The 12662-nt window shown below is 36.4% G+C and overlaps 1 protein-coding gene across 1 annotated transcript; it reads right to left on the reverse strand.

Moving 5' to 3' along the window:
• Positions 1 to 2334: 2334 nt before the first annotated feature.
• On the reverse strand, positions 2335 to 4978 carry LOC134747079 (uncharacterized). Its single transcript, XM_063681647.1, has 2 exons — positions 4670 to 4978; positions 2335 to 3874 (listed from the first exon to the last, which is right to left on the reverse strand). Exon 2 carries the CDS (start codon positions 3861 to 3863, stop codon positions 2391 to 2393), a length of 1473 nt encoding a protein of 490 aa, XP_063537717.1. The 5' UTR covers positions 3864 to 3874; positions 4670 to 4978; the 3' UTR covers positions 2335 to 2390.
• Between the last annotated feature and the right edge of the window lie 7684 nt (positions 4979 to 12662).

Raw genomic sequence — 12662 nt, forward strand, 5'->3', positions numbered from 1 at the left:
AACTTTTGTTATTGTGTTACTGTATTACAATTTACGGAGGGAATAATTGACGCCAATTTTCAAATTCAAGGATATAGCGGATTTTAGCTACGTATAATGCGTGTATTTATGTAGGTATATTTTAAGTAGGTGAAGTCAGCTAGGGACAAGTCTTCGCGTTAGGTTACTAGTCACAGGGAAAATGGGAAAACAAATGAAATACAATTCAATCTGATGATAAACGAAGGTGTGCCACTCTTATGCATCTGCCATAATAAAAATATAGAATTAATAACTAACCAAATAATCACCAATAACTAACCGATTTGCAAGAATTTGTACAAAACAAAGAACTACTCAGTTTGGGTACTAATAATAGTAAGAATACAGCGCTAGCAAAATTTTCTTGAGTGGTCCAGTATGGGCAATTTACTCTAGGTATTAGGAAGAGACTGATGATATTAAAGAAATATTTTTCTTGAGGATGAAAGGATTAAATAATATGGCTACATAAGGGGAAGGTTCAAGGTCGCACCTATAGCTGACAAAGTGGTAGAAAAACGCCTCCGATGGTATGGGCACGTACAGAGACGCCCTGAAGACCACATAGTCAAGCTGGCTTTAAACTTGCCGACGATACAAAGAGGACGGGGAAGACGCCCTTCCACCTGGTTGACGACGGTCGAGAAAGACCTCAAAGAAATAAACGTCAATAAAGACACCGCACAAAATCGCATGCAATGGAGAAGATGGACAAGGAGGGCCGACCCCAAGTAAATGGGAATGGGATGTAATGGGATGGGATGGGATGGGATGGGTCGAGGAATATATAGGATGAAAGGATGAAATAAAGAATTAATTTTTATTTTTATTCAAACCATCGTGTCATAATCAGTTTTTATAATTAACTTTCTTTACATAAGTATATTTCTGTGAAAATAGGCCAGGAAATAAATGCCCAAAAAAAGGTATAGAGGGAATTGCTTGGAACACAATTTTTGACTTCGTGGCTTTGTTTGGACTAGTTAGGAGGTGAACATATCAAAAGTCCCCAGCCGTAACCCTGGTGCTGGGGGGAAAGGGGGGTTTGAAGGTTCCATTTTTCGGTTTTTCGATTATATCTCGGAAACTATGCGTCTGAGTAACTTGGCCACTTATACAAAATGAAAAGAGATTTAATTTGTTACAAGTGTTATTCAGTCAAGTTTTTCGATATCTTGTTAGTTTTTGAGATATCCGCTCTTGAAGGTTTATTTAGGGCTCTCATTTTTATCTTGATTATCTACATCAGTGAAGCTGCTAGGCCGGGTTTGGAATCGTTTTCGTATAAATCGGGGGTGCTGAATTCATTTATGGTATCGACATTGACACCATTTCTAAGTAAAAACAAAATTAAAAAAAAATTTTTTTTTATAAAATTCCTCTTTACGCTTAAACCGCCAAACCGATTTTGTTGAAATTTGGTATAGAGATGGTTCGAGTCCCGGGACAGTACATAGGATAGTTTTTATAACCAAAATCATCTTTTAAGGGTGTAAAAAGTAGGGTGGAAATTTGTATGGGGAATCAATAACCGCTGAACCCATTTAAATAATATTTGGGATGGTCTACATGTTTGATTTAGTTGGCAATGATACCAAACATGACTTCAAACCTAAATTTAAACAGTATTAACCTCAGGAATTCAACTTCGGCGAAGAAGCTGAATTCCCCTCACACCAAATTTCACACCTTCAAAGTATGATTTTTGAGATAAAAACTATATTATGTCCTGTCTCGGGACTTGAAACATCTATTTACCAAATTTCAACTAAATCGGTTCAGCGGTTTAAGCGTGAAGAGGAGTTTAAAAATAGTTATTTGTTTAAAGTTTATATGTTTTTACTTCGGAAAGGTGTCAATTTTGATACCATAAATGATATCAGAAAACGTTACCAAACCCGGCCTAGCAGCTTCTCTGATGTAGAAAATCAAGATAAAAGTGAGAGCTCTAAATAAGCCTTCAAGAGCGGATATCTCAAAAACTATACAAGATATCAAAAAAATAAACCTAATAAAACTTGTAACTAATTAGATTACTTTTCACTTTGTATAAGTGGCCATGTCGCTCAGACCCATAGTTTCCGAGATATAATCGAAAAACCGAAAAATTTTACCTTCAAACCCCCGTCTCCCCCTCAGCACCAGGGTTACGGTCGGGGACTTTTGATATGTTCATCTCCTAACTAGTCCAAACAAAGCTACGAAGTTAAAAATTGTGTTCCTAGCATTTCCCTCTATACTTTCTTATTGCTTGGCCTAAAATTAGTAACATTATTTATTTATTATACATTAGCATTACACTTCGTTTTTTTTTCTTTTTTGTGCGGTACACTTATGTCAATAAGAGCCCAAACACTTATTAAAATATTTTAGTTACACATAGGCGCTATTTGACTAATGAATTCTTCGACTTCATTTTCTTTGCTTTCATTTTTCTTGCCTCTACTAACAAAATACGGATCATTTTGTAGCTGAGCTGCTAACTTCTTCAGAATGTTTCGTCTGTCTCTTTCTTCATTTATTTCTCTTTTGACATCTTTGTTTTCATTATTCATTAATGTTAGTTCAATAGTTGCACAGATGAGTTCTTTAGCCTTTAAAAACCCATCATGAGTTTTTGGGTGAGTTAATTTCATGTCTTGAAAATCCTTTTTGCCTCTTGCTATATAAAAAGGATCGTTTCGTACCGATTTTACTATTTCTTCGATAGCGTTTCGTCTACCCCTTGATGTTTTAAAGTACTTCTTTTTGCCTCTGGATATAAAATAGGGATCTAGGGATTCAGCTGATGATCGGCTGCTTCTTTCTACTAAAATATAATGTGGTTGATCAGCATATATTCTATCGTCGAACAGAGTACTGGAGACTGATGGCTTCACAGTCAACTCAAAAGGAATTCGCTCAACGCCATGCTGATTTTTCATTCGATTACCATCAAAGAAATACTTTAACTGACTGTCCCTTGCTCTATTCTTCCAGAAACGCGCATTGAATTTAGTTGTGTCTTCTTTAAGCCTGGATAAATAGTCTATATCACTTTCAACTTTATTAATAGCTTCCATTATAGATTCTTTGAGATCTTTCTTTCGCCTGCCTCTATTTCCCCAAAATGGTTCTTCATCTTCTTTTTTTCCTCTGTTGCCCCAGAAAGGCTCCTCATCTTGTCTTCTTCCGCGGTTACCCCAAAACGGCTCGTTTTCTTCCCTTCTACCTCGGCTTCCCCAAAATGGCTCATTGTCTCGTCTTTCCCTGTTACCCCAGAATGGTAAATTATTTTCTCTTCGTCCTCTCGTACCCCAAAATGGTTCTTCCTCTTGTCGTCTGCCCCTGCTACTCCAGAATGGTCCAACATCATTGTCAACTGGCAATTCATCTGAATTCCGCCTCCCTCGATTGCCCCAAAAGGGAAGCGTATTTTCCCTTCTGTCTTTTAAACTTGGATGCCCTTTGAGGTTTTGTTCTGTTGTAAAACTGTAGTAATCATTATTACCAGAAACAAGATCAGAATACGATAAGTCATTGTAATTTTCTTCAGATGAACGCCTGCCTCGGTTACCCCAAAAAGGTGGTTCATTATTTATATTTGGAAACTTTCTATTTACTTCTTGATCAATATCATCTTTAGTTAAATATTTATGAGTGACTTGTCTCTTTCCTCTATTAGCCCAAAATTGTCCATCGTTTTCGTCATAATCGGCAAATCTTTTAATGCGGTCGGCTGCTTTTTCCTTGAGATGTGTTTTCTGGGCAGTTTTTGCTGTTTTTGTTTTATTCCCGCCGCCAAATGCATTACTTGACAAGATAAGCAGGGTCAAAGCTAATATGTGCAGCCGTTTTCGCATTTTGCTTGCAACTGAAAAATATATGTTTTTATTACATGGTCAAAATTATACATACCTACTATGCCTTAAAACAATAAATTTTCCATGTTATGAGTGGACGGTTATCAACATGGAACTAATGATCGAGGCCGTAGAAAAGAAACCTACACGACTTTGCAGAAAAAATACTAGGTACATTATCCTGAATGTTATTTTTTAAAATATGTACCCATGAATTAAAAATATAAGGCATACTAACCAAATTCCCGGCTAGCTTATGAAGCTAAATTATGAAGATTTTTGTTAAAATTTTGTAATAACAAAAAATAAAATAAAAAAAGGTAAATTCTAAGTAAGAATTTTTGGAAATTTCAAAATCATTGAGAAAGTACACCGTGAAGTAGTTTTTTTAGGAAATCCCACAATTTTCTTAGAGGACTTCTTTTTCTATTTAATGCATACATTTTAAAGTAATCCCCCCCCCCCCTCTCTAACTTTTGAACTAAAGCATAGTAAAGACTTTTAAGCCATTAGGGCTACAAAATATTTTTGGCCAACTTTTAGTACCAAATATCCCAGTCTCTTGAAAACTGACTACAAATGTCACAATTAAAGTAAATCGCCTGAAAGTGCCTTCATTACTGTCTTCATGTAAACATTTTTTAGCATTTATAATACAATGTAGTGACAAAAATCTAATTATAGAGTATATTTGTTAATATATTCCAAAAGGGGGTAATCAAAAGTCTCTGTGAGGCGTGTTAAAAATCGACATTCAATTAGAACCAGTTGGAAAAAACAGAAAAAAGGGATAAGTACTTACTTACAGTTTTTCGAACTTCATCAAATCAGGACCATAGTAACGTCCAGTAGCTGGCAGCAGGGTTGTGCTTCTGCGGGCCAGCGGTAACTCCGCTGCTTTTATAAGGGGTGGGCAGTCGGCGGCCCAGAGGGCTGTCACAGCGGATCTCATTTGTTCTGTTTTCCACTGGATTTCTCAAGAGAGCGTGTGACCGTTATTAAATTAAAACAACGTTTCTTACATTGGACTGGACATACTTGGTTAGCAAAGTTGGGTTCCTCGCGGAAGATGCGGGTTCGATATTGTTAGGAATTTTTAGGAGGATAAGTTTAAGGTTTTGCATTGATATTTTGTTAATAAATAATTAAACGATAAACTTTTAAAATATATTAACAGATTTTTACTGCCAACGTTTTCATAGCGCTTCGCTCGTAGACGATTCCAGCGTTTTCCCGCTTTGTAGAGGAAAGCGACTACAAACAGAGAACCCGCCGAGCGGGTTACCGACTTGGTGCTGCAGAATGATAACAATGTTTCTTATTATGGTAAGATGGTGTTTAAGGACTAAACGTGTAAAAATTTGCGTTAGCCCATTTCTTATCCACAACACAAACTACGCCAAATTGTGAAACGTTCCGTGGTGAATGAATTTACATACGTGACACACGTCAGAACTTAACCGACTGTGCTATGGTAAACACCCCTATAATGGACGTGGCAACAATAATGAAACGTAAACTACAATTTCTGTAATATAGGTATTTTACATCACTTTTTAAACACTGGCAATATTTTACCATAAACAAGAGTTATATAGAGCTGCTTAAGTTTGACGTTTAATTCTGTGGTCCTAGTGAAAAAGGGTACAAGTCTTGCGCAGCTTAGGTGTAACTTACACCTGCGCTGCCCGAGACTTGTACCCTTATTCACTGGGGCCACATAATTAATTATGGTCTGTTTTAAAAGAAATAGCACCATACGTTCTATGATTGGATATAAACATAGTTTTAATTAGTTAATTATGTTGAGACAAATAAGCGCATTAAATTTTTTTAAGAGTGAGGAAAAAATATTTCAACGAAATAAAAGAGAGGTTCAGGTCGTGTCATACCAGATATAACATAGCTTGTTTTATAGTTTTCCAATAGTTAAAGTTGATATTAGTTATTATCTTGTTTATTAGGATTAAACTTTTAGCGACCAAACTAAGAAGATAATGTCTTCTTAGTTTATTATACTGAACTAAGAAGTTGTTGTTGTGCTGACAGACCCAAGCTTGTATTTAAGCTGTGGACGCCAATTATTCGAATAGGGGATATTACGGAAAACTCTGAGCAGCACATACTGAGGAGGGCCTATCGCGAAACACGAAAATTGAAATTTCTTCATCTGCCGCTCTATCACTTGCATATTATTCGAGGTAGGTTTCATAGTGAAAACTTCTCGAAAAACTGTTTAAGGCATAGTATGGTGTAAGTTACTCTATGGTTTACAATATGTGCCAGTGCTGCTCTCTGGCGGCAGAACATTGCAGTAATACCCCATATACACATTACACACACACATGAACACATTAGGTATTTAGGGTGGAACTTGACCTTGACAATATTTTTTTGATTATAAAAGGTTTTATAGCTGATTATACTTTTATTTAAACAGTAATCCCAAACGTAACCTGGTTGTGTTATTTTATTACTAGCTTTTGCCCGCGACTTCGTCTGCGTGGAATTAGTAATTTGGGTACCATAATTCTTAAACAAATCTGCTTTTTAATCCATCCTTTTTTCACCCCCAAATTGGTCCACACTATACATTTCCACCCCATTTTTTATAACCTTAAGAGATGATTTCGGGGATAAAAGTTATTCTATTATCCTTTCCCACAGCTCAAACTATCCCCATACCAAGTTTCATCTAAATCGGTTCAGCTGTTATTGATTCCCCATACAAATTTCCACCCTCTTTTCACCCCCTTGAGGGGTGAGTTCTGGGATAAAAAGTATCCTATGTCCTTCCCCGGGACTCAAACTATCTGTATACCAAATTTAAACTAAATCGGTTCAGCGGTTTAAGCGTGAAGAGGTAACACACAGACAGTCAGACAGACAGACAGATAGACTTTCGCATTTATAATATTAGTATGGATTATTCGATTTATTAAAGGAATAACAAAACTTTTATTTAATATTACATTAGGTCTCTATCATCAGATCATCTCGATATGATCACTAACAAGACAAAATGAATAAAACCTGTTCAAAAATTTACCGTATAACCATACAACTATAGTCCAAAAGCTTCCAACTATGGTTCAAAACTAACTCTTAGGTCTTCGTTTAGGTTTGACTATTATTTGAATAGGGCGGTTTTATGGCAACATTATGTCCATGGATAAATTTAGTAAAAACTCAGACAACACCAAAAAAGCTTGATATCACGTAATCACGTACTTATTGAGCTTCTGGACCATAGATAGATAGAATACCCTTTATTAGCACACCTCAGTAAAAGATACAACTTAAAGAAAACAATTGATTAAAGATGAGAGAGGTAGATAACAGGCGGTCTTATGGATGAAGAGCGATCTCTTCCATAGTTCTGTTCTCTTCCATAGGACCATAGTTATAGTACTGGACTAATATTTGGGTGGTTCTATGGTACGCTTATTGACAGTTTACTGTTAGTTGTTTGTTCCTATTAAGCAAAGCAAAATTATAAATTCCGATCACTTAACCCTTCGTATGTATAAGCACTGATCAGTGCGAACGAATTTAAACCTATTGGATGGAAAACAATGGATTTAAATTCGTCCGTACTGATCAGTGCTTAGATATTATACAAAGAGTTAAACTTAACAGACTAAATGGGAAAAAATCCTGTAAGAATACCATAAAAATTTGATATGACATGAAAACGAGTTGACATTCTACATTTGAATACCACACTATTTCTGTTCTGTTTGTTCTGTCTGTACCTAATTAAGTACGTTGTACTCATACCGGTACTACAGGTAAATTTATTATTATTAAATTTATTTCGTAGATTTATTTCGAATGACTAGCTAGCTTACTGAACGTATTCACGTATACGTGAATCATCATTGGTCTAAACTTACTGCGCCATTGATATAAAATTACCTATAAGAATACCAACGGTTTATTTCAAGAAAACCGGAGTGAAGCTACTTGAGTCAGCCATATGCCTCCGGCGGTCACTTGACGTCTGTCCGTGCGTCGGTCGTGATTACAACTCAAAGAGGAGGTGGGGGTACGCGGGCCCAGTTGGTACAGGAATATACAATATTTATTATGCTCATGCATGACTGCGAAAATTATAAAAGTAATGACAAATATTTAAGCCTACATGTTCTTAACTTAATTTTATATTTGAAATAAGGTAAACAAAGGAATGCTGCTACGCGCTGCAACATCCCATGCATCATGTATAACATAGGAAACGCTATCTGGGATATTAAAATTAATAAACAGTAAAAGTATTAAAATATATAAACTGTTCAAAACCATCGGGATGTGTTCTAAATGCATTACCTATACGCGATAGAATCCGTTATAAACAAGACTCGGGAAAACGCCCGTCATTTTGAAAACATAACCCTCATTTATGAGTCGAAAATGTTCGTTCACAGTCTACGGACGTCATTGGGGCATATTTAATCGTTAACATTGATCTAAGGAAGTCTCTGTTGCACGGATCAGGGTTGTGTTTTCTAAATTATGGGCGTTTTTCCGAGCCTTTGAACACATGTCATTTCACTTGTTTATCTTTCCATGTTCGGCGAGGAAAACTACAATATACTTGTTATGAAGCGAAACTGCATGTGCAATAAGATTTATAGAATCATTATTTAATACCGTATAAGTATTTTTAGATGTCAAACAAAAAAAGTTTTCACTTTGAATCGACAATCAGTGCCTACCTGGTCTATCGACGTACCTGTATTTATACAGTATGCGTTGCGTGTACCTATCCATTGTATCTCTATTATCTTGCGAAGACAACTCCATACACCTTCGTCGAGACTGAAATTGAAACATGTCTGCGGCTTTAACAAGAATTCCACGCTGAATCGATGCCAAATTAATATTGACACTATTTCCAACAGGCTTTAGCGAAGTAGGTAGGTAAAGTGATGGGCATTTGTTGTGAAATCTTCGATGTAAATAAGATGAAATATCTACTTTTCAAACCTAACTCAAATTTATTTCATCTCATAAATACAAGAACTCTATACGGCTATTATGTAAGATATCATATCTCACATGTCCCAAAAAATAATCGTAACAACAATTTCCCCAAGCAACAGGTTTGTAAGCCGAAGAAATTAATTCTTGGAAAAAGGTGTTTTTTAATTACGTTGCCCCATCCTCCCCTCGCCGGTATTCCTATGTGTTTTCCGGTAATGACATTGCGTAGTTCTCGGCGGTATAAGAGCTTGGCACCGCCCAGAATTCTTGTATTGGACCTCTAGGCAGTAGATGGAAAGGTCGCGTGGAAATTGTAAGAGGAAAATTACATTTTAGAATGTATCAGTATTGTGTTATTCAGGTTTACTAATATCATTTTTATTGTTTGGCAAATGTTGGGCAAATATTCTACACGATCCGTTTTAATGACGATTTTATATAGCTTAGGACATTTAAGTAACTACATTGGCAATTCAACGGGGAATTGCAGCAAGCGTCCTGGGGACGATGCCCGGGGCAGCTCTATTGGGTTTTATAGACGAAAACTGTTAATGTATATTATGTATAGTGTTACTTGTTTATTGCTAAGATGTAAATACAAAAACCACTACATTAAAATTTCTGTCTTCATAGATAAAGCTCACATACAAAAATATCGAAACTATTATACGAAAATTTAAACATAGAAAGGTTGGTACAGTTGAGTTCACACGCGACGAAGGTAAAGGTACCTTATCTTGTGGCGGATGGCGCATACGTCGCTTAGCGCCGCACTAGTATTGGAGCGTCGTTCATAATAAGCGTAAGCGCCAACCGCCATAAGGTACTTTTACCCGTGGAACGTCACAAATAAGTATATAGAAGCCCTTCCGTTCTCTTTCTGTTAACTCTTTGAGTTTAAAATAGATTTAGAATAGAACTTCCGATATCATTAGCATGAAAATAGCCCGTTTCGTATTCCCGCGGTAGAACAAAACAAGCTATTTTCGGGTGCAATAATGCTATAAATAGGTAATCGACGATCGGTGTGTTTTCCTTTGGTTCTCTAGAATTCTAGATATAATGGGGTTAAGGTCTAGATATAATGTTAAATATTTTAGCAAATAAAAGTTGGTAATAAAATCTGTAACCTATTTGCCTAGCCATTGGACAAAGCCGAAATTTACATATGCATTAGGTTATTTAGAACCAGTATACAAAGTATCATAACAACTGGTGTAGCGGTTACGAAGAAATTGACAAATTACGATTTTTTACTTTGGATCAGCCTGTATGTGTTAGTAGCTCCCGAGGACTTCTTAGAAAAGTATAAAACCTATATTATAGTGCTGCAGTAACTTTTTCATATCTCATGCTCTGAAAGTAGGTCATTGGTGATCTATGAAGGGTGCAAAAAGTGATGCGTTTCCGCTCTAAATAGTGCATAAAAGTGGTATGCTTACTCCTCTGTGCCCCGTCCCATGAGCAACTAGGTGGGTGGGTTGGTAACAACTGGAAAAAAATGTCCTATTTCCCCGCCTGGAACAATTGGTAATTTTTCATCAAAAATGGTGTAAGTAAATTGACCAAATAAATTATTTTTGATTTCTTTTATTTAATAACGCGGGAATTAAAGGAATAAATACACAAAAAATATTTTTTACTATACAACCGAATTATTGAGAACCTCCTCATTTCAAAAGGAGGAGGTTCTCAATAATTCGGTTGTATGGTTCCAGAGGGCAAGTCTTTACAGAGAACTTTTTACTACGCAAATTCCCTAGCTAAAGTTCTCAACCAACCAATCTGGGGGCACGGAAGTGCCCCCGCCAAGTCGAGCAAAACAAAGAGGCACTGATTAAAAGTAAGAGGCAATCACGCTGATTTTCATACTTTAATGACAAATCATTTTAAAATTACTGCCGTTTGCTAAAATATGTGTTTTCTTAAATATTGCAATCTAAATGTTTTTGGCTAGGGGTCATTTATCTCCAGACATGCAAAGTTTCCGATTGCAAGTAAGTCGTAATGAAAAAATAATGGCCGTCGTAGGGTATTACTTTTATGATTTTGCAAATTTAATTTGCCTTGTCTTATTTGGTTTTCTCGCATTCGATATGAAAAGTATTTTTTCTACTCGTCGAGTATAATCTGTGTATTACAACTTCACATGCAACACTACAACCTTACTCTTTTCAACGTTGGTTAGTCTATGGCACTTCCGACTCAAGCATAAGAATTTTATCGATACGGTTTAGTCAATTATAAAAATTTTGAAAATAGAACTTCATACATTACGAGGAGACTCGATTCAATGCATCTGATTTGTGATTGGTTGGCCAACAAAAACATTTTATTTTATGTTGTAGTAGAAACAATTGCTTCATAAGTCAGAAACGCGCATGTGACACCCTTTATATAGCAACATCCATACCCTACGAAAACCACTTAGCGTTGCTTGTTAGTCTCCATAGGCTACGGTGGCCAAAATCGAGAAAAAAACTGTCTTAAAATTTAAATTAGTAAGGAGCAGGTACCAGGGCCTCATAAGTTACGAGGAGGTGTCGTTGACCAACCCGCCGGGGGCGACGGACCCGCGGCGGCCGCGGCCGGGGCGCGTACGAGTATGAAGGTATCGCGGGCTGCGGCAGCTCGCGTATCCTGTATACTTTTGTTTTGTTTACCTATATGATTCTACTAGTTGAAAGTATTATTTTTTTGTCTCGTAGAAAAAGTATTGTATACAATAGTGATATAATCAAGCTTTTCAATCTTGTACCTTAACTTAAGCAACTCAGCAAGCTTCGTTGCTTAAACACGGTACTCGACTGAAAAGCTCTCTATTATACCACGATTGTATAAAATACTATAACTAGGGTGAAAGGCACCATTTCATCCCTTCCTTTTTAGGGTTCCGTACCCAAAGGATAAAAACGGTACCTCTTACTAAGACTCCTCTGTCCGTCTGTCTTTCTGTCACCAGGCTGTATCTTATGAACCGTGATAGCTAGACCGTTGAAATTTTCACAGATGATGTATTTCTGTTGCCGCTATAACAACAAATACTAAAAAGTACGGAACCCTCGGTGGGCGAGTCCGACTCGCACTTGTCCGGTTTTTTGTAGTAGCCAATATTAATGCTCTACATATCTTTCGTCAGACAACTTAGGCTCTTGCCGTACCCATGTGATACCCATTGTTGTAAATTGTCCCACATAGACACAATCAACCAACGGATGTTGAAAAGAAAAGCTTTTAAGTAAAGACGTATGAATTTCGGATTTGTAAACGTTTAAAGGAACATTCAGTTGGTAATCCTTCACATGCCTAATATTATGATTACCAGTTTTTTAAAGAAGCATCAAAATACTACTCGAATCACGCAGCTATAAATACATTTGGCCTAGTTATAATTACTTGATTTCAATTGGTAATCGTTAGCTATAAATAGTTCAAGGGGTGAATCATATAATGTACCTACATTATCGTATTTCGTTCATGGTTCATGTTTGAAAGAGCTTGGAGATTAAGGACGGAGGTTTTTTATATAGACTTACTGAAAATTTAGTATTAATTCTGAGAAAAAAAAGACAATTCGTACTCACTTTATCTATGCAACCACGCTACAAAACAATTATCATTTTACGACACTGCATTGCACTACTAATCCTGCTGTCATTTTCTGAAATAAATTGTTCATTTAATGAAACTTTCTACCATCACATTTTTTCAAGATACGCGCAGATACGCGATCTGTTTAATTAATGTATACGTTTTAGCTTTTTGATGACGTTTTGACGTAGACTTCAAAGAACAGTCATTGCCAGTAAAATA

The sequence above is a fragment of the Cydia strobilella genome, chromosome 1, assembly GCF_947568885.1.
Source record: "Cydia strobilella chromosome 1, ilCydStro3.1, whole genome shotgun sequence".
Classification (NCBI taxonomy): domain Eukaryota; kingdom Metazoa; phylum Arthropoda; class Insecta; order Lepidoptera; family Tortricidae; genus Cydia; species Cydia strobilella.